This window comes from Giraffa tippelskirchi, chromosome 1 (genome assembly GCF_054371585.1).
Source record: "Giraffa tippelskirchi isolate mGirTip1 chromosome 1, T2T-mGirTip1v1.2.pri, whole genome shotgun sequence".
NCBI lineage: Eukaryota > Metazoa > Chordata > Mammalia > Artiodactyla > Giraffidae > Giraffa > Giraffa tippelskirchi.
In genome coordinates, this window is record NC_137275.1 from 160,145,485 (window position 1) to 160,168,732 (window position 23,248).

The 23,248-nt window shown below is 37.3% G+C and overlaps 1 protein-coding gene across 17 annotated transcripts in view; it reads left to right on the forward strand.

The window, feature by feature from the left end:
• The window catches only part of RFX3 (regulatory factor X3), a 309,752-nt gene that overhangs the window by 271,600 nt on the left and 14,904 nt on the right, over positions 1 to 23,248 (forward strand). For all 17 annotated transcript variants that reach the window (XM_081502430.1, XM_081502365.1, XM_081502308.1 and 14 more), the window contains 2 exons: positions 6,935 to 7,143; positions 17,231 to 17,384. In XM_081502430.1, coding sequence (XP_081358556.1) covers positions 6,935 to 7,143; positions 17,231 to 17,384 — 363 coding nt within the window. The remainder of the gene's footprint in view (positions 1 to 6,934; positions 7,144 to 17,230; positions 17,385 to 23,248) is intronic.

A 23,248-nucleotide genomic window follows, 5' to 3' on the forward strand; every position in this document is an offset into this window, starting at 1 on the left:
ATGGAACCATTATACACTAGTGATTGGACTGTCAAGTGCAACAGCCATTTTTAAAGCAGTATGGCAGTTTCTAAAAAGGCTAAACATAGAGTTACCATATGATTTGGCAGTTTCACTCCTAGGTACATACCAAGAAAAATGAAAACACGTCCACCAAAAACTTGTTCATGGATATTCCAGCAGCATTATTCGTATTAGCCACATTAAAGTGGGAACAACCCAGATGTCCATTAACTGATGACTATATAGACAAAACATGGCATTTCACACAATTAAATGTTATCAGACAATAAAAAGAAATGAAGTTCTGTTCTGATACATGCTACAACACAGATGAACATTCCAGTAAGTGAAAGACACCAGATACAAAGGACCTTACATTACAAGATTCCATTTATATTAAATGTGCAGAATAAGTAGATCTGTAGAGACACAAAGTAAATTAGTGTTTGCCTAGGTCCTGTAAACTAGGTGATTGGGAATTGATAGATAAGGAGTATGACATTTCTTCTTTGAGAAAGGAATACATTTTAAAATTAATTGTGGTGATAGATGGACTGTGAACTGTGAACTTCCAGATGTTCAAGCTGGTTTTAGAAAAGGCAGAGGAACCAGAGATCAAATTGTCAACATCTGCTGGATCATTGAAAAAGCAGGAGAGTTCCAGAAAAACATTTATTTCTGCTTTATTGACTATGCCAAAACCTTTGACTGTGTGGATCACAATCAACTGTGGAAAATTCTGAAAGAGATGCGAATACCAGACCATCTGACCTGTCTCTTGAGAAACCTGTATGCAAGTCAGGAAGCAACAGTTAGAACTGGACATGGAACAACAGACTGGTTCCAAATAGGAAAAGGAGTATGTCAAGACTCTTGAGAGTCCCTTGGAGTGCAAGGAGATCTAACCAGTCCATCCTAAAGGAGATCAGTCCTGGGTGTTCATTGGAAGGACTGATGTTGAAGCTGAAACTCCAATCCTTTGGCCACCTCATGCGAAGAGTTGACTCATTGGAAAAGACCCTAATGCTGGATAGGATTGAGGGCGGGAGGAGAAGGGGACGGCAGAGGATGAGATGGCTGGATGGCATCATCGACTCGATGGACATGGGTTTGGGTAAACTCCGGGAGTTGGTGATGGACAGGGAGGCCTGGCGTGCTGCGATTCATGGGGTCGCAAAGAGTTGGACACGACTGAGCAACTGAACTGAACTGAAGTGATAGATGGACTACTCTGTGAATATACTGAGGGAAGCCATTGAACTATATACTTTTATTGAATGAATCGTTTGCTATATGAATTACATCTCAATAAAACTTTTAAAAAAACAATAACATTGCTCAAACATAAACTGATTATTTCTCCATTTCCTACAAATTTTAATCTACAATTCTGGGCTCATTTTGTCATTTAAAATAAAAGTAATATTTGGGCTTGATTAATTTTAGGGCTAGGATTTAGTAGTTAAGTTCATTCTGCTTTTCATGAATTTGATTTAGTCTTCTAATGTGCATAGTTCTTCTTAAATCTATATAAACATCTGTTTATATATGTGTGTGTGTATATATATATACACACACAAACATACGTACATACACATGCAAATTCATAATCTCCATTAGAACAAACTCACGTTTACAAATCCATTAACCTTAATATTTCAGTGAAATTTACATTACCTGATTTTAGTGGGAATATTAAGAGCTCATACAGTATTGTCTTAAAATGTATACTACAATGTTAATTTCAAATCTTCATTCAGAAAAGATATATTTAAAAGTACCTTAAGGTAAGTTGAAATGGTAAGGAAACTTCTAGTCTCAAAAACCTGTATGCAGGTCAGGAAGCAACAGTTAGAACTGGACATGGAACAACAGACTGGTTCCAAATAGGAAAAGGAGTCCGTCAAGGCTGTCTATTGTCACCCTGCTTATTTAACTTATATGCAGAGTACATCATGAGAAATGCTGGGCTGGAAGAAACACAAGCTGGAATCAAGATTGCTGGGAGAAATATCAATAACCTCAGATATGCGGATGACACCACCCTTATGGCAGAAAGTGAAGAAGAACTAAAGAGCCTCTTGATGAAGGTGAAAGAGGAGAGTGAAAAAGTTGGCTTAAAGCTCAACGTTCAGAAAACTAAGATCATGGCATCTGGTCCTATCACTTCATGGGAAATAGATGGGGAAACAGTGTCAGACTTTATTTTTTGGGCTCCAAAATCACTGCTGATGGTGATTGCAGCCATGAAATTAAAAGACGCTTACTCCTTGGAAGGAAGGTTATGGCCAACCTAGATAGCATATTTAAAAGCAGAGACATTACTTTGCCAACAAAAGTCCGTCTAGTCAAGGCTATGGTTTTTCCAGTGGTCATGTATGGATGTGAGAGTTGGATGGTGAAGAAAGCTGAGCGCCAAAGAATTGATGCTTTTGAACTGTGGTGTTGAAGAAGACTCTTGAGAGTCCCTTGGACTGCAAGGAGATTCAATCAATCCATCCTAAAAGAGATCAATCCTGGGTGTTCATTGGAAGATCTGATGTTGAAGCTGAAACTCCAATACTTTGGCCACCTCATGCGAAGGGTTGACTCATTGGAAAAGATCCTAATGCTGGATAGGATTGAGGGCGGGAGGAGAAGGGGACGACAGAGGATGAGATGGTTGGATGGCATAACCGACTTGATGGACATGGATTTGGGTAGACTCCGGGAGTTGGTGATGGACAGAGAGGCCTGGCATGCTGCAGTTCATGGGGTTACAAAGAGTCGGACATGACTGAGCGACTGAACTGAACTGAGTCTCAAAAAGTAATTTAAGTTTAATAACAAAAAACATATTTAAGACTGATTCCTGATAAGATCTGAGAAAGATTTTAAATTTTCTGTTAACATTATTTTCATTTGTATAGTTGTGTGCCTGAATCATGTGAAATATTTATAGAAATGAGTTCTTCCTAGCTATAAATGCCATCCTTGGCAACATTATTTCATAAAAATGATTAGTTATACATCTTTACCATGCTCATCCTCATCCTCTCTACTCACCAACTTTGAGGCTACCTTTTCCCTTCTTCAAGTACCAAATTTTTCTGGGTTTCCATAACCGTTATTAGTGCTGAAACCTGTGTGCTAAAGTATCTATCCTCCAGGGCCTCCTTCCTTAGAGGACCATGAACACAGTGGTAACCCTCCATTTCCCTCTACATTTTACTTCTCATCACTCTTGTTCATTTTAATACGTAATCTTTCTTAGGTTAACATATTTGATTTTAACTCCCTTCTTTCTTTCCTTTTCTGTTCCACATTTTGCCTGGTTTTCTGAGTCCCCTGGTTTTCTCAGTCTTCTAGCTCCTATCCCACCTCCATCACCATCTCCTGTTCATTTGAAAATTGCCCCTGTCCCTATGAGATTAACCTCAGTAAGACTGATACATGTAAGGATGATGCTCTTGTAATAAGGAAACTTTAATTTAAAACAATGAAACCACGTGTAAGGGTCAATATTTTAATGCTCTGAAAGAAAAGTGAAAGTGTTCGTCGCTCAGTTGTGTCTGACTCTTTGCGACCCCATGGACTGTAGCCTGCCAGGCTCCTCTGTCCATGGGATTTTCCAGACAAGAATACTGGAGTAGGTTGCCCATTCCCCCTCCAGGGGATCTTCATGGCCCAAAAATCGAACTCGGATCTCCCATATTGTAGGCAGACTTGTTACCATCTGAGCCACCGTCTAGCCACCAGGGAAGCCTCTGTCATCACTTCATCATTCTCTAATCAAATCTTTTTCCCGTGCGTTCAGGATAACCTTTCCTATTGCAGTATAATTGGTTTTCTGTTTAATTGATAGCATTATAGTAGTATTGCTTTCTAATTTTTTTGTGTGTAAATGGATAGTTTTTCAACTACAGTATGGGCTAAATATACTTGGGTTAGTCGACCTGATAACCTAACTTTTGCATATACTTGTGTTTCTATATTTAAAAGAGAATCTGATTTTGAAGTTACTGACTCCTTATCATCTTGGAGATAATTTATTTCCAAGATAATAATATCTTTAGTTTTCATCCTTACCTTTTTCCACTAAAGAATTAAAATATCCAAATTCCTTCACAAGGGAATATTTACAGGGTACTCAGTTGTTAGTATATTTTCAACCTTGAGAGTAGTAAAATGAAACATAGTTTGAAAAGTGAGAATAATGCCCTGTGGCTTTATTTCTCTAAGCTTAGTCTTAGATTATCATTTTCTCTTGGCAAATCTAACTGTAGGAAGTAGTGAGTTTGAATTTATGTAAAGAAATGAAATTAAATTCTTCCAAGGATACCAGTAAGTTCCTTCTGTTCCTTGCCAATACATAAAACACATCTCCTACAGTGGCTTCCCACAATTTCAGTTTTGGAAGATGAAAAAGATCTAATGTACAGTATTGAGCATAAGTAGACACTCATATTGTTGTTTTGTAGTCGCTAAGTCATGTTCAACTCTTGTGACCCCTGAGAAACTGTGGGGTTTCCCAGGCAAGAATACTGGAGTGGGTTGTCATTTCCTTCTCCAGGGGATCCTCCTGACCCAGGGATTGAACCCACATCTCTTGCATTGGAAGACAGATTCTTTACCACTGAGCCATCAGGAAATCCCTAACACTCCTATACTGAATACTTAAAAATGGTTAAGATGATAAGGTTTATGTTTCTTGTTTTATACCACAGACCAAAAAATGCTTAGATATTTGTCGATTTAAAAACATAAAAAACAGCATCCCCTGTCTTTTTCTTGAGGCCTAAATTCTTCCCTTCTCATCTGCATCCCAGGTGGTGCTAGTGGGAAAGAACCCATCTGCCAATGCAGGAGACATAAGAGATGTGAGTTCGATCCCTGGGTTGGAAAGATCCCCCCCTGGAGAAGGGCATGGCTACCCACTCCAGAATTCTTGCCTAGAGAATCCTACGGACAGAGGAGCCCGGGCTACAGTCTATAGGGTCACAAAGAGTCGGATACAACTGAAGCAAATTAGCATGTACGCAAATTCTTCCCTGGGTGCTATCCTCAACTATTAAACTGATATAAAATTTCTGGGAGTCATTTAACTGTATTTTGAAAGATCTTAACTATTCTTATGTAAATCTATTATATAGAAATAAGTACAAACTAAGCAAAGATTTAGTTACAAGATTGCTAATTCCAGCATTAATCCTAAGAGTAAAAAATTGGAATGACCATAAATGTGCAGCCATGTGTGACTTTGTAAATAATGGTATATTCATGTATTGAAGCAAATTGAGTCATTGAACAATAAATGTAGCTCCTCATTTGCCTATATATAAAGTGAAACTAAGCAAAATATCAAGTAAAATGTATAATATGATCCTCTTTTAAAATAACATATACACAGAAGTATACATGCATATGTATATATTGCATGTGAACAGTTTGAAAATTAGCATGTTGTAGTTCTCTCTTAATGTTGGCATTTTAGATACTCTTAATATTTTGTTCCTTTTTATTTGTACTCTCAAATTTAATAAATCATATTTTAGTGTACTTAAAATACTTAAAGGTGATACTTAGGAGGTAAAAATCTGAAAGCTTTATTATTAATTAGATAAGGGAAGGAAGGTTAGTAGGTGGCATCATCAGCTGGGAATTTGGAAGAAGCCCTAAATTTCCCTGAGAAAGAAAAATGAATTGAGTTTAGCCACTTTCTATTTGAAGTACCTCCCAGTTGAAATGTCTTTTGAATAAGGTAAAGTCTGTGGGTCAGGATAGATGCTGGAATCAGAGGGTAGAGATTAGGGATTTATTCAGTTGAAAGGTTGATTTGTCCTCTGAGAACAGACAGATTGAAAGCTACAGAGACTTTTTAGAAAAACACACATATTGATAATGTTTTACATATAGAATTAGGACCTTCACAGACACCCCTCCACAGAACTCTACGTTGAAAATATAATCTGGACACGATGAACCTAGCGTAAAAATTCTTGTCACATTTCACTTCTCTAATTTTATGCTTGGGGAAAATGAGGCCCACGTAGATTAAATGAATTGCTTAAAATCAAGTTAGTGGATTCAGGCCCTATGTTAAAATCCAAGTCTTCACTCAAATGTTATATTAATATTATCAGATAAATTATATTCTGACCTGAAAGAGTATAGTATTTTTTTAATCTTAAAATGCAACACAGCACTAGAAAGATTGTAAAACTTACTGCAACCATTGAAAATTAACTTTAAAAGTTTCTATTTTCATCCCTATTACCAAACATGAAACTTTCCTATCAGAACCAGAAGGAAAACTATAATAATCAAATTTCTTGGTAGGTAGCATCCGTACATTTTCTCTAACATATTTTTGGTTATTGTTATTGTTGTTTCCGGTTCTGTGAATTAATTTGCATTCATAGCTTTTACCTTGAGAGTCCTTGAGACTTCAGTTTCTTTCCCATGAAACTCATACAGCGTATGCTTCTGCCTTGTATCATTCATTGTTTGTTTTTGTCTTAATCCTGAGGGACCACTTTTGGCCAATTGAATCTATTTATCCATCTGACTTACCCTAAATATTTTCAAATGAATTGGCTTTAGTTTTATCTGATTGAGAAGTAAAAGAGAGAGTATAATAACTAGAAAAAGACTCTACATACGGTAAGTTCAGGCTCCTCTTCTTCTTAAGTAATCGTGTATTTTAGTCTTTCACACAGACTAGCTAATGTAGAACACCAAGTCATACCTTTATGTCACATCACTTTTTCATGCACAGAAGTGATGTTAGTTTCCTTAACAACTGCCAAGTGGTCATTCATTTTTCTTAATTCATTTAATTGTTTTGCACTTTGAATATAGTTTACCATTCATGCCTATGGTTTGTGTGCTGACATTCGATGAAAAAATGCTGACTTGAACTTGTCCTTTGCTTTCTGTGTACTGTCCCCAGGAGCAGGCTTCCTGGGTGTGCCAGTGTGATGACAACATGGTTCAGAGACTAGAAACAGACTTCAAGATGACTCTTCAGCAGCAGAGCACCCTGGAGCAGTGGGCAGCGTGGCTTGACAATGTGATGATGCAAGCACTGAAACCCTATGAAGGAAGACCCAGTTTTCCTAAAGCTGCCAGGCAATTTCTGCTAAAATGGTCTTTCTACAGGTATCATCTCAATTTTTCCTATTCTGCAATTATGTGTGTACATGCTTCTCAGAAAAAAAGAAAAGAGAAGAGTGAGGAATTTAGTATATAGAAACACTCTGTTGTGATTATCTTCAGCCCAGCTCGTGATTGCAACATCACGGAATTGAACCAGAAGGCTTTTGGAAATAAAATTTCTGCTGGGAAAAGAAAGCCTCTTATTCAGAGCCCCAGAAGTTCTCAGATGGGAACATCTGAGATTCCAGTCTAGATAATGTGCTTAGCAAGAGTGAGGGAAGTCCTCCTTTTGGCAAACATGTATCATTTAGGCATCTTTTTTGAGGGCTTTTCACCACTCTTCTTTTTATTCTCTAGTTCAGGAATTCTCAAACTGTCTTCCCTAGACCACTAACATCACCGTTGCTTGGAAACACATTAAAAATGTGTATTTTCAGACCCCTTCCCCAAACCTACCTTAATGACGAATTGCGGAGGGGAGGCCCAGCAATCTATGCTTTTTTAAAGTTCCGTCCAGGCAATTCAGATGGATGCTCAGAACAATCTAGTTAATTTTTAAATTTGATCAATTAAAATTGTTTTCAAATCTAGCTGCACCTCAGAATTAGTGGAAAGAAAAACAAAGCTCCTACGTACCTCCCAAAACTTACTCACTCAAAATCATGGTGGTTAGAAAGTAGTGATTAGCAGTAGGGATAATCAGAAATTCTTTTTTTTTTTTTTTCCAGAAAGGTTACTCCTGGTGATTCTAATGCATAGCTAGTTTAATATCAAATAATATAGTAGATAATTCAAAATGAATCGCTTTTGGACTAAAATAATATATAAATAAATGTATGTTTTTTTAGACATAGAAGAACCCCAGAATAGAAAAATTACTTATATATGATATCAAATGTTGTGATGAGCCATTGACCTTAGGTCTACTCCAGGGTTTAAAAAACCTGCCCTGTGCAAGTTGGCATATACACCAAATATATGGCATAGGATGGAATTGACAGATGGAGTTCCATTTCTTAAGATGTTAGGTAAGTTATATTTTTGACCCCAGCATTTACTCTTGTGGTGAGAGTTCATTTCTTTTCTTCTTTAGATCATAATGGCCTTTCTAAAAGCCATATCTACTTTGAACTTTAAGCAGTCCCTAATTTAGTTCCTGTACAACCATGCGCTCATCAAAGTAGTGGCTACGGGACCTACCACTGACAGTGGCTTTGGGTACACTGTGGTCATCATCTGGACATGAGCAGTGAGTCCAAAGCAGTTGTGAGGAGAGATGATATGCAAAGAAGTAGCAAAGTTCAGAGACTAGTAGAAATTGTGAACCCGCTAAGCCCGAATTATAGGATTTCCATCTTGTTTTGATCACCTTTATAAGGATGGAACCAGAGATTCCATTATCATGGTAGGTTTTTATTGTGACTTCTTTCTTTTTCAATTGATTTAGTCCAATTCTTATTTCTTAAACTGAAGTAGAGTTGTAGATTCCATATATGTTTAATTAGGAGTTAAATTATCCTTGCATCCTGAAAATGGTTTTCTAGTGTCTGCATACCTGCCCAGTCAAGTCTGACACTTTGCGAGCCCATGGACTATAGCCCGCCAGGCTCCTCTGTCCATGGAATTCTCCAGGCAAGAATACTGGAGTGGGTTGCCATTTCCTCCTCCAGGAGATCTCCTTGACCCTGCAATTGAACCCATTCCCAGAGTTAAATAAATGCTGTGAAAGAAAGCCTAGCAGTGGTGGTGGTGTTTTGTTTTTATTTTGGAATGGAATAATTCCACCATTTTGTCTCTCATATATGTAATACTTTTAGCCCACAGGGTTTGTAAAGCACCTTAGTGCTGTCTAACTCTATGACCCACTGACATGCTTCATTAAAGCCAGCCCTAGGTTTAGATCTGGGTGTCAGTGAGAAATGTGTTCATATGTTTTCCCTTGATATATGGGGAAGATTTGGAAAACAAGATCACAGTATTCTCAAAGTAGATGTAGCAATAGTAGGAGTATTAATGGAATTCAAAATTTTAACTTGGGAACATTTCTTTAAAAGATTTCAGATATTTTCCCATTTGTTTGTAAGTTGATTTCATCCATTTTTTCCCTCAGAAAATCATATAGATGGTATATATGCTTTATGAATGATAAAACAGATGTTATACTAGCTGTTGCTCCAAAACCTATGGGAGCAAAAGCACAGTACATCCTCTATATCAGAAAAAGCAAGGGCTTTTTTTTCTTCTTCTTCTTACTCCTTTCTTATGCCATTACATCAGACTTGCCCTTACTCCTCCCTGAAGAATTTTTTAAATTTGTTTAGTAGATACAGTTTTAGAAATACACCACTGGAGCCTTTGTCTCCACAGAGATCTGTTGAGGTATCTTGAAAGGAGGGAAAATTACTTACTTGTGTTTCTTGTTCTCTGCAGATATACAAACCTAGTAGGTCATCACTTGCCTGCCCTCTGTCTGCCCTGAGTTGGGGATAATTGGCTTGTTATTATTAGACACTATTATGGTTATTTTCATTTCAAAAAGTCTTGAAGGTGTACAGTTCAGGGCCACAGAAGGAAAGGCATATTCAGAAAGATGCATACCTCCTGCTGGTGGGTGAAGTCAATAGCTTAGTAACGTAGAAGACTTTAAAATCTGACCTGTTTTTTACTGAGGCATAAGAACATATTGAGTAATGAAAACTTCATTCACAAACAGAAGCAAAGTTACAGAGTATTTTTTAAATGTTTTTGGCTTTGTAATAAGAATTTTGCAGTTTGAATATACCAACCTTTCATTTTCTGAAGTTGATTAATCTCATAATTTCTAAAATTCTGTGTATAGATTCACATGCATATACAAGAAATGGACTGGCAGAGAGTCGTAATAGCAGTAGTGGACATGTTGCTGCAAACACCCTCTGCTCCAAATGGGGGTCCCTCCTTGCCTAACATGGCTTTGAATGTCTACTGCTGGCTTCCTGGGAGGTGGAAAAAATATTGCCACCTTTCTTGGGCAGCAGTGCAGAAGTTAAGTGGGCCGTTTCTCAGCTTGGGTGTTTTGTGAGTAACAACACAGAATTCCTCAGGGCCACCCTGAGGGTCAACCAAGCATCCCATTTTTAAAGAATTAAATTTATAGCTTTGATACAATAACTCGAAAGGGGGCACAGAGAACCTAGTTTGCCTACAGCTGAACAATATATAAATCTTCCAATTTTGGAACTGTTTGAGAAGAGAGTTCATAGGGTGGAGTTGGGGGGTGGGGGGTCACAGGTGTGATGTTCTCACCTTTCTTCTCAGAAATGTGTGATGTCTCCCCAAATACATAAAGAGGTGGATTGCGTATCATGTGTTCAAGTATATGTTTTAATTTCTACTCCATGAATTATGAAGATATTTACACAAAGGTATTTCTCATCCGTTATAAAATAATTAACAGTTTTAACTCCAGTTTTAAAGAGTTGAGTTCATGGTAACTTAGCAACATGAAATTCAGTGGAGTCAATTTTGTAACATGTCTTACAGAAATCTGAATCAGACAATAGGTTTCCAATTAAACTGTTAATTGTGTCATTTGATACTTGGCTTGTAGGGCAGAGGCCCAACACAGAAAGCATAAAGTAGACATAGACATTATTAACAATATAATATAAGAATATTATGTTATTATATTAATAATATAATTCAACTGATTCTCTTCTAAACATATGACAACAATTTCATAGCAGATTATCAGTATTTTCAAAAGTAACTATTATAACTGAAGGTCAGCACACTTTTTTTTTTATTTTCCAACAGAATTTTGTGTTACCTATGTCTTTATGCTGAAGTAAGGTGATTGCCCAATTGTCAAAAAGTTTCCAAAACACTTGGGATAGAATATGAAGCCCTTACCATGGCCTACAGACCCTCCATGGTCCAGCCGCTAGTGATCTCTAGCCCCATCATATATATTCTCTTTGCTCATGTCTTCCCAGCCACAACTTCTGGGCTATTCTTTCAATAAAACAAATATAGTTCTGCCTCAGTCTCAGCATTTGCTCTCCCTTCTGCTAGGAAAGTTCACGGGTTCACATGGCTCACTGCCTCACTTCAGTCTCATTTCTGCTCACTTATCACCTCCTCAAAAAGAGTTTTCCTGACACTCTGACTTTAAGTGCCAGAGCCCATCACTCTGCAGTTTCTTAACCTGATTTACCTTTTTCATAGGATTTACCACTACCTAACTTTATCATTTATATCTACTCTGTTTTTATCAACCATCTGTCCTACTAGAATGTGAGCTCCATTGAAACCAAACTTTTTTCTGACTTGCTGTAGAACAAGACCCTGACACACAGTAGGAACACAGTAAATATCTGTAGAATGAATGAAAATGAATTATCTTGGAAAAAAGAAACTGGCTTTGCATTTCTTTTAAAAATACCATAAAGCTACTCAATATGAATGTTCTTAGTCATTTGCAATATTTTGAGGGAAATATAAAGGCCTAAAAGTTGGATTTAGAAACATATATATATATATATATATAATTAATTCATTCTATATCGGTCATATCTATCCCTGTAAAGATTTACTGACATTCAACTGACACAGGATTGTTTTTCTATATTATAATAAATGTCTTCTTTTAAAATAAACCATTTTTATTATGAAATTAGTATGTACTCACTTTAGAAAACCTGAAAAATACAAATACTGTACAAAGAATAAACTTAAATCATCCATAATTTGCTACCCAGAAAGACCAATGGTAAAATGTTTTCTTTCAGTTTTATATAAAATTGAGATCCAGTTGTTTATCAGAGCTTATTATCTGCATTTTTCCCTTAACATTATACCTCAAACATATCTTAAGAAATATAATTTTGAATGTCCTTCCAATATTCCATTTTGTATAAAATGGCAACCCACGCCGGCGTTCTCGCCTGGAGAATCCCATGGACAGAGGAGCCTGCAGTCCATGGGGTCGCAAAGAGTCGGACATGACTGAAGCGACTTAGCAAGCACTCATGCATACATTATTTAAACATTCCTTTTGTCTCTTATTCTTGAACATTTAGGAGGGTTTTGGCTTTGCAGTACAATTATAAAACATACTTTAATGTTTATCTTTATATAAAGTTGCACATTTATCTTCAAATAAATTCAAATAAATTTGCATTTTTAAGTTGACTAATACTATTTTAATGAAGTATGCTATCTTGAGGCTAATAAGTATTAACCATTCCCATTTATTTAGAAGTAGGACTTTTTAAAGAACTTTGCAGATAGTATTTATGTTAAATAGGCTTATATTACACGTTTTCCTTCTTTCACTTAATATTTTATCATAGACGTCTTTCCATCTTACTACCTTTATGTGTAGTCTCTCTCATTTCTTTAAAGTGAGAGAAATTGCTCAGTCATGTCTGACCCTCTTTGGGACCCCACGGACTGTGACTCGCCAGGCTGTTCTATCCATGGAATTCTCCAGGCAAGAAAACTGGAGTGGGTTACCATTCCCTTCCCCGGGGGGTCTTCCCAACCCAGGGGTCGAACTCAGGCCTCCTGCATTGCAGGTGGATTCTTTACCATTTGAGTTACTCAGGAAGCCCAATTTCTTTAAAGTATTGTATAAATTTCCATATATGAATGAGCCATTTTTTTACCTAGTATCCTACAAATGGTTATTTAGTGTTGCCCCCTATTTTCTCACTAGTATAAATATTGCTGCAATTAAAACCACTTTTGCTCATTTGTGTAAATTTCTAGAATTAGAACTGCTAGGTGAAAGCATTTGTGCATTTTTAATTTTGACATGTGTTGCCAAATTTCCCTTCATAAAAGTTTTGTGAATTTATGCTTGAAGAAACAATAAACGAGAGTTCTTTCCCCATACCCTCTTCAACGCTGATCTTTTAATTTCTTATAGTATAATAGATAATATATAGTATCTTACTTTAATTTGTATTTCTTTTAATTTTGAATAAGGTTAATCACATATACTTGTTAGCCATTTGTCTTTCCAGGCTATATTTAAAATATCTGTTGTCTTTCCTCAGCAAGAGATATGTACTTAGGAGTGCATATTCTCCTCCAGTATTACGTAGTTGTTTGAAGTTATTTACTTCACATGATCAAGTTTGTATGGTTAAGAATGCTAGGCAGCATGTTATCTTTATGTTGGTTTGCTTTTCAAAGTAGAGGATTCTCTGCCTTGTAAATTTTTTTCCATAGGAAATAAATTTCAAATAGCTATTAAATTTATGAGTTATTTTTACAAATAGGTGATGTGTCACTTAATTTTAGAAAAAGCATGCATAGGATTATAAATAGAATTTTGTCATTATATCATTGACATATAGCTGAAAGTGTTAGTTCATTTTTAGTGATTCTTTTAGAGTTCTAAACTTAAGGTATTCATTAAAGTATATGACTCCAAGGAATCAGTCACCAGTACTGCTTTTTATAATGTGTATTCTCAGTTGTGTCCAACTCTTTGAGACTCCATGGACTGTAGCCTGCCAGGCTACTCTGTCAATGGGATTTTCCAGGTAAGAATACTGGAGTAGGTTGCCATTTCCTACTCCAGGGGATGTTCCCGACCCAGAAATCAAACATTCCTGTCTCCTGCTTTGGCAGGCAGAGTCTATATTAAGTATATTGAACTGTGAACTTCCGGATGTTCAAGCTGGTTTTAGAAAAGGCAGAGAAACCAGAGATCAAATTGCCAACACCCACTGAATTATCGAAAAAGCAAGAGAGTTGCAGAAAAACATCTATTTCTGCTTTATTGACTATGCCAAAGCCTTTGACTGTGTGGATCACCACAAACTGTGGAAAAGTGTTAAAGAGATGGGAATACCAGACCACCTGACCTGCCTCTTGAGAAATCTGTATGCAGGTTAGGAAGCAACTGTTAGAACTGGACATGGAACAACAGACTGGCTCCAAATAGGAAAAGGAGTATGTCAAGGCTGTATATTGTCACCCTGCTTATTTAACTTATATGCAGAGTACATCATGAGAAACGCTGGGCTGGAGGAAGCAGAAGCTGGAATCAGGATTGCCGGGAGAAATATCAATAACCTCAGATATGAAGATGACACCACCCTTATGGCAGAAAGTGAAGAAGAACTAAAGAGCCTCTTGATGAAGGTGAAAGAGGAGAGTGAAAAAGTTGGCTTAAAGCTCAACATTCAGAAAAGTAAGATCATGGCATCTGGTCCCATCACTTCATGGGAAATAGATGGGGAAACAGTGGAAACAGTGGCTGACTTTATTTTTCTGGGCTCCAAAATCACAGCAGATGGTGACTGCAGCTATGAAATTAAAAGACACTTGCTCCTTGGAAGAAAAGATATGACCAACCCAGACAGCATATTAAAAGCAGAGACGTTACTTTGCCAGCAAAGGTCCGTCTAGTCAAGGCTATGGTGTTTCCAGTAATCATGTATGGATGTGAGAGTTGGACTATAAAGAAAGCTGAGTGCTGAAGAATTGATGCTTTTGAACTGTGGTGTTGGAGAAGACTCTTGAAAGTCCCTTGGGCTGCAAGGAAATCCAACCAGTCCATCCTAAAGGAAATCAATCCTGAATATTTATTGGAAGGACTTATGTTGAAGCTGAGACTCCAATACTTTGGCCACCTGATGCAAAGAACTGACTCATTGGAAAAGACCTTGATGCTGGGAAAGATTGAAGGTGGGAAAGGAAGGGGACAACAGAAGATGAGATGGTTGGATGGCATCACCAACTCAATGGACATGAGTTTGAGTAAACTCTGGGAATTGGTGATGGACAGAGAGGCCTGGTGTGCTGCAGTCCATGAGGTTGCAAAGTGGCAGACACGACTGAGCGACTGAACTGAACTGAACTGAACTCCGACATATGTAATAGTGTAGCAGTAGGCAGTTTATGGGGTCGCACAGAGTTGGACACGACTGAAGCGACTTAGCAGCAGCAGCAGGCAGTTTTCTTAAGGTCTCACACATCTTATCTCACTTGAATCTCAAGCTAATTTTGAACCTTAAAATGTTGAATGATGTACAATCAAGATCATATAGTGGTTAATGTGGATCTCACTCCAAACCTATGGATGAAAAACTATGGTTTTTTTTCTTTTTAGTAAGTAAATCCACAGAAGGAGAGATTCTCTGCCATCTTATTGTAACACCTGTTCTTGTTGCCATAACCAAATGAGAGTGAGAAGCTCAGCTCCTCCTGTTGTATGTATTAGGATCATAATCACTTATATTTGAGTCTTGTTCTATTCATTCATAAGTTTATTTCACAACCTTTAACCCATTTTTTCCTTAAAATAATCACATAAATTAGATAAGGCCAAAAGTATTGCTTTTGTTTTCACCCAAAAGGAAAACACTCTCGAGGAAATGGTGTTTTTTGAGATTGACAGTGAATTAATGAAAAATCAGAATCAGAATCCAGGACTTTAGGGTTTTAGGTGTACAATGGTGATCTGTCGCTTGCCAAGTTGAATGTGTAGAATTTGATGTATTAGTATTAGAATTTGATGTATTATAACTCTATTAGTTATACAATTAAGGTTGAAAGTGAAGGATAAAACAAAAGTACAGTCTTCTGTTTTTCCATCTGTCTGACATTTTACAATTCTTCATTGCAAAATAAGGCTTAGGAACATTGTTGTTTGTTGTTCAGTCACTAAGTAGTGTCTGACTCTTTGTGACCCCATGAACTGTAGCCTGCCAGGATCCTCTGTCCATAGAATTTCCCATGCAAAAATTCTGTAGTGGGTTGCCATTTCTTTCTCCAGGGGATGTTCCCAACCCAGGGATCAAACTCACTTCTCCTACATTGACAGGTGCATTCTTTACCACTGAACCATCAGGGAAGCCCCTTAGCAATAGTAGCCCATACATTTGTGAGATTCTATCTCTTCCTCCTATCTGAGAATATAATGGCTGTTTTAGTTTGTGTAGGACAAAAATCTCTAGAGAAAGACACTAAATGAAAGTGAGGAGAAACACACACATACACAGACACACACATCCTACTCTGACTCTAAGTTAAAAGTATTAAGGAGATTTGAAGTGCATGGTCAAGCTTAATAATTGACATGTCTTCAATGAAGCCAAAATTTTATTTTGACTTACTTCTATTTTGAGTATAATAGAGTGTATTGTTAGTATTTAATTAAAAATATAGTTCAGATTTTGGTATTTTAGTTACACATTCATATTTTTCAAGCTTATGCATTTTTAATTGACTTTATTATGCTATTGCTAATGGGAAAATCACCTTAATTTAATGGAAATCAATAAGGAAGTAGAATCACTTAATAAATTTGCCTTCCAACAGAAGTTGCAAGGATCCCTGTATGTCCTTTCCTACATTCTACATTGCCACATCTGGGAACATTGCTTAGTATATTTGTAAACACTGCTTAGTATATTTTGTAAACTTGAAAAGTGAAAGTGAAAGTAAAGTCGCTCAGTCGTGTCCGACTCTTTGCAACCCCATGGACTGTAGCCTACCAGGCTCCTCCGTCCATGGGATTCTCCAGGCAAGAATACTGGAGTGGGTTGCCATTTCCTTCTCCAGGGGATCGTCCTGACCCAGGGATCGAACCCAGGTCTTCTGCATTGGAGCCAGATGCTTTAACCTCTGAGCCACCAGGGAAGTCTCTATAAACTTAGTCAGGGACAAATACATATTTTCCCCAAAGTGTACCTCAGAGGTCATTGAGAGATGGTGATACAGTGTTTACCCATCATCAATAAGACTTTCACTTTGAGATGCTTTTTCTTATGGTGATGAATTGTCAGCCTTCCAAAAATCTTTTTTTAAATTGATTCTGACCCATTTGAAAACTTGCTTATGACAGTAAAATGGTTTTTCCCAATGAGTGCCTATCTAGTTCTCATAAGGATCTAGTCAAGTCCTAATGAAGATTACCTCTTTACCACTCTGTTCGAAAGAGTTGAGCCAACTGCTTCATTTATGAAATTATTCCGTGGAAAGTCATGAACTATACCAATCAGACATCTAACTTCTTTTAACAGGAAAAATAGACTAAACTCTAATCCTGGTCACTAACACTGGCTGCATCTGTGTCTTTTCTCTTGAACAGCTCAATGGTTATTCGAGACTTAACTCTACGCAGTGCTGCTAGCTTTGGCTCCTTCCACCTGATCCGTCTACTCTACGACGAGTACATGTTCTACTTAGTAGAACATCGTGTTGCTCAGGCAACAGGAGAGACACCCATAGCAGTCATGGGTGAGGTAAGAGAAGCTAAATGAGCTATGACCCACAAGGCTTTCTAAAAAGATCTGAATTTTATTTTAATCTAAATATTAATTATTGAAGCGATGGTTTCTAACCAATGAGTCTTGGACTCCAGGGAGCCTGTATAGTTATTTCAGGGGGTCCCTAAATCCCTTTGTTCATATTTTATTAGTCAAAAGATTCTAAAATTGTAGATGATATCACAGAAAAGTACATGGACTATTTCAATATGCTATAAAAGTCTCTATATAAATGAAAAGCTTGAGAATCACTGGACTTAAAAATCCTTAGTATTACTCAATCATAAAACAGAATCAGATAATGCCATTTGCAGCAACATAGATGGTCCTAGAAATTATCATACCAAGTGAAGTAAATCAGACAAAGACAAATATATGATATTTATATGTGGAATCTGAAGAAAACAGTTACAAATAAATTTATTTACAAAACAGAAACAGACATACAAACATGGAAAACAAAATTATGGTTACCAAAAGGAAAGCAGGGGAGGGATAAATTGGGGAATATAGGATTAACAATAATATAAATTGGGCTTCCCTGGTGGCTCAGATGATAAAGAAGCTGCCTGCAATGCAAGAGACCTGGATTTGATCCTTGGGTCAAGATCTCCTGGAGAAGGGAATGGCAACCCACTGCAGTATTCTTGCCTAGAGAATTCCATGGACAGAGGAGCCTGGTGGGCTACAGTCCATGGGGCTGCAAAGAGTCAAACCCAACTGAGTGACTAACACATAGGTTTAACAGATGCACACTACCATATATACAGTAGATAAACAAGGTTTTACCATATGGCACAGGGAAATTTATCCAATGTTTTGTAATATAATGGAAAAGAACTGAGAAAAAAGTTTGCAGATATATATATATATATATATATATATATATATAGCCAAATCATTTTATTGTATACCTGAAACTACCACAGTATTGTAAATCAGCTATACTTGAATTAAAAAATAAAAACGTTATTGACTGGAAAATAAGGAAGATTGATGCTTCTGATAAGGCTATGGGCTAGGAACTGAAAAGAGAAAGTTAAACATGTATCTTGTTGACTCTTTATCCAAGTGCCCAGGAAAAGAATGAAGGATAATAACAATGATGATGAAAGTGATAACTAACATTCTGGGAGCACTTACTATGTGCCAAACATAGTCCTAAGTCCCTTATATATATAATAAAGCATTTAATACATATAACAACACTTTGAGATAGGTGCTACCATATAATGTTTTACTGATGAGAATCTGAGGTTCAGGAAGGAAGCTAAGGCACAAAGAGATTAAAAGGTTATATATCTAGCAAGCGGTGGAGACCTCTTTTAAGTATTCAGTCTGATTTTCACACCCATGCTCCTAATCACTAAAAATGTAGAAAAAAAATTCTCTTCTTCATAATTTCTGGATAGTGCCAAGATGTCATTGATATGTTCAACATGCTGTAAAGCTAAAATGCTGAAGTTAATATATACAAGTTTGGTTAATATATTGAGGGATAGATGTACATGCTTAAATGATTCAGCACTGGCTCACTTTGTTGTACTGAACTGGATTTTGACTGAATCCAGATTTTGCTAGACTATACCAGATTACGCAGTGTTACATTTTATCACCCAAAGCAGCCAAGAGGACATATTCACTTTTAAACTATGCATATGTGCTTATTTAAATTAGAAAATAGTAGTTTTATAAATATGATGACAAAGTATAAATTAAAGTATATAGTAAAATACTTCAAGGACCTATGTAAGTATTCTAATATAAATAAAATACATGTGAATTTTATTTAGAATGTTGGTTAAAATATTCTTCTTTCCCTCTTTAAACTCCCTTGCTGTTTGCTGATCTACATGTGTTTGTATGTTTCTTAATGGTGATTGTGCCTAAATGATGCCAATTATATATATATGAGAATTAAGCAAGATTCATTTTAGCTTTTAAATTACAGGCAGATCCTCATGTGACCAAAGCAGTCTGAACTCTTCTTAGATTTGACTTCCCCTCAGTGCCTCTTTTCTTAGTTATTCTCTAATTGTCTGGTTGCTAAATGCCCGATTGGCAACTAGATTAAATAGTATAAACTTTCTTAACCCAGGGCCCAAAAAGTTCTGAAAGACATCCCTTTTGGTATATTTAACGCATTGGCACATACCTCCTGTGCTGCAGGACCTCTATAACAGGATGACCAGGATAATGATAATAGGGATTCTCATTAATACCATGTGGCTAATCCTGATACATGGTCTCTGCTTCCCTTGCATCTTTAGGGAATAAAAGCTGTGGCTGTAAGCCAGTGACATGGCATGAAGACTTAACTACTTCCTCATATGCTAGTACAGGAAGTACTGGCTCACCAGAATTAAAATGGCTTTATATAGTCTATACTGCCAACAAACATTCTAAATGGCTTTTTTTTTTACTTTGTGTAAACAATGTAAATGAATAAGACACTGCCACATGATTAAAAAATATGACACAAAGTCTATATCCGAAAGTGATCTTCTCCAAGATCAAAGATCTAAGCATATCTCTTGACTTCTTTGCTTACAATCTCCTTACTCAGTTTATAGGAAAACCCTCAGAGTTGTCCATGCTCATCATTATTCAGTCCAGGCCAACTAAAGCTAATTTTACAGGTTTGATCTCCCTATAACATTTATGCCTCATAGACTTGTCAGCTATGGTCATATTATCATCTCTAAAAGTTCTTGAATCTTGGGGAAAGGAGAAAGAAATGCGAGAGAAAGGAAGGCTGTTTTCCCATGTATCTATTCATGTGTTACCACCCTAAGCCTACCCTAGAAGTCAGATTGGAGGTAAAAAGGCTTTCATGTGTCAAGATTCAGCTGTAATCTTAACTCCTTAGATGACTTCCATTTCAAAAGAAAAGGTCCAGAAGTGCCTGTGTATACAGTGGGCACGACACCACAGGCCAAAATCCATGGAAATCCATAAAAATTCACCATTACTCTCAATTGCAGCTAGTGGTTTTCAATCATCAGTGATAACAACCACAGTTGTCCCTATTTAGTGTGAGTTTATCATACCCTTAATGAAATTAAGCTCTTGATCTATCTACTAATGGTCCTTTCTCAGTAAAAGGTACTCTCCCTGTCTATCAGGTTGAATATGTGAGCGTCATCTTTACGTATCTGTTTTGACCTGCGTGTCCAACCAGTTACTAAGTCTGCCCTTTCCCAAACTCCCCATAGTGCAGGCAGTATCACCTTATGAAAACGCAAACCTGATTGTGTTATACCCTCTTAAAAACCTTTAGTGACTTTATCTTATGCTAGTTAAGAAACAAAAGTCTTTCTGTGGTATAAGATCTGGCCTTTCTCTCTGATCAAACTCACCCTCTCTCTCCCAGGTCCTTCTGTTGCAATTACAGTAGTCTTTTCTCTGTTCTTACTCAAGTTTTTCTCATCACTGGACAAGTGTGTAAATGATTCTTTTACCTAGAACTGTCTGCCTGACTCTCTTTGCCCATTCTAACTCCTTCCTGTCTTAAGTACCAGTTCCTCTAAGAGGTCTAGTTTCCCTCAGACTACATTAGATATGCCTTTTCTCTCTAATTTATCCTTTTCCTTTTCATTCTAGAACCTGCAGAATAATAATTGCACAGTGCTTTGTATGATTTGTGTTATTATAGATTTAATGCCTGGAAATAATAGAGGACTTTGAGTCAGAAGAATTGAACTCTGCTTACAGTTCTGTAATTTATGGTAGTATAATCTTGGGCAAATCATGTTCACTTAGGCTGATTCTCTGACTTATCTCTAAAATTAATGTATTCATTTACTTAACAGATACTTCTTATGCATCTTTGTTGTTGTTTAGTCACTCTGTCGTGTTGGACTCTTTGCAACCCCATAGACTACAGCATGCCAGCCTTCCCTGTCCTTCACTATCTCCCAGAGTTTGCTGGAAATCAGGTCCATTGAGTCAGTGATGCCATCCAACCATTTCATCCTCTGTTGCCCCCTTTTCCTCCTGCCTTCAATCTTTCCCAGCATCAGGGTCTTTTCCAATGAGTCAGCTCTTCGCATCAGATGGCCAAAGTATTGGAGTTTCAGCTTCAGCATCAGTCCTTCCAGTGAATTTTCAGGGTTGATTTCCTTTAGGATTGACTGGTTGTATCTTGATGTCCAAGGGACTCTCAAAATTCTTCTCCAGCACCACAGTTTGAAATATCAATTCTTTAGCACTCAGCCTTCTTTATGGTCCAACTCTCATATACATACATGACTACTGGAAAAACCATACCTTTGACTATATAGACCTTTGTCAGAAACGTGATGTCTCTACTGTCTAGGTTTGTCATAGCTTTTCTTCCAAGGAGCAAGTGTCTTTTAATTTCATGGCTGTAGTCACCATCTACAGTGATTTTAAAGCCCAAGAAAATAAAATCTGTCAGTTTCCATGGTTTCCCCATCTATTTGCCATAAAGTGATGGAACCAGATGACATGATCTTAGTTTTCTGAATGTTGAGTTTCAAACCAGCTTTTTCACTCTCCTCTTTCACTTTCATCAAGAGGCTCTTTAGTTCCTCTTCTCTTTCTGCCATTAGGTTGGTGTCATCTGCATATCTGAGATTATCGATATTTCTTCTGGCAATCTTGATTCCAACTTGTGCTTCATCCAGCCCAGCATTTCGCATAATGTACTCTGCGTAGAAGTTAAATAAGCAGGGTGACAATATAAAACCTTTACGTACTCCTTTCCCAATTTTCAACCAGTTTGTCATTCCATGCCTGGTTCTGTTGCTTCTTGACCTGCATACAGGTTTCTCAGGAGGCAGGTAAGGTGGTCTGGTATTCCCATCTCTAAGAATTTTCCACAGTTTGTCATGATCCACACAGTCTTATGCATCTATTCTATAATGTTTAGGATATAGTGATGAACAATATGGATTTTGACACTGCATTCATGGAACTTATATTTTAGTAGTGGATACGTATTTGTTAAATGTTCACATAACTGTATAGCTGTAAATTCTGAGAAATACTGCAAAGGAAAATTAAAGGGATATAGGAATACTTAGGGCTTCCCTGGTGGCTCAGCTCGTAAAGAATCTGCCTGCGATGTGGGAAACTTGGGTTTGATCCCTTGGGTTGGGAAGATCCCCTGGAGAAGGGAAAGGCTACCCACTCCAGTATTCTGGCCTGGAGAACTCTCTGAACTGTATAATCCACGGGGTCACAAAGAGTCGGACATGAATACTTGAAGAATAATACTTTACTACATTACATTAATAAAACTTAAGGAATACTTAAAGAATAATATTCATTTGTGAGTGAATATTATTTTTAACTCATTTCACAAATGGTGAAATGAGACACAGAGCCATCAAGTCACACAGAGTCACACAGCTACTAGGTTATAAAATCAGGTTCAGAAGCCAAGCACCCTGGCACGATTAACCCTTGCTGATATTCTGCCATGCTTGTTACCTGCTGCAGGATAGAGTGAGACTGAAGCAAGAACAGTTCAGATATCAGTGATAGGAAAGTGGAAAAATAGTGACAAACTTTACTGGACATTTGTTTTACATTTATAGGTGTTGTATTTGGGCCAGATATCAGACAGCTAAGGGTCTTCCCTGGTGGCTCAGCCATAAAAAGTCTGCCTGTAATGCAGGAGACCTGGGTTTGACCCCTGGGTGGGGAAGATCCCCTGGAAAAGGAAATGGCAACCCACTCCAGTATTCTGGCCTTGAAATCCCATGGACAGTGAAGCCTGACGGGCTACAGTCTATGGAGTCGCAAAGAGTCAGACGTGACTTAGTGACTAAAGAGAGAATCAGCTAAATAGATCCAGACGCAAAGGGAAAGGT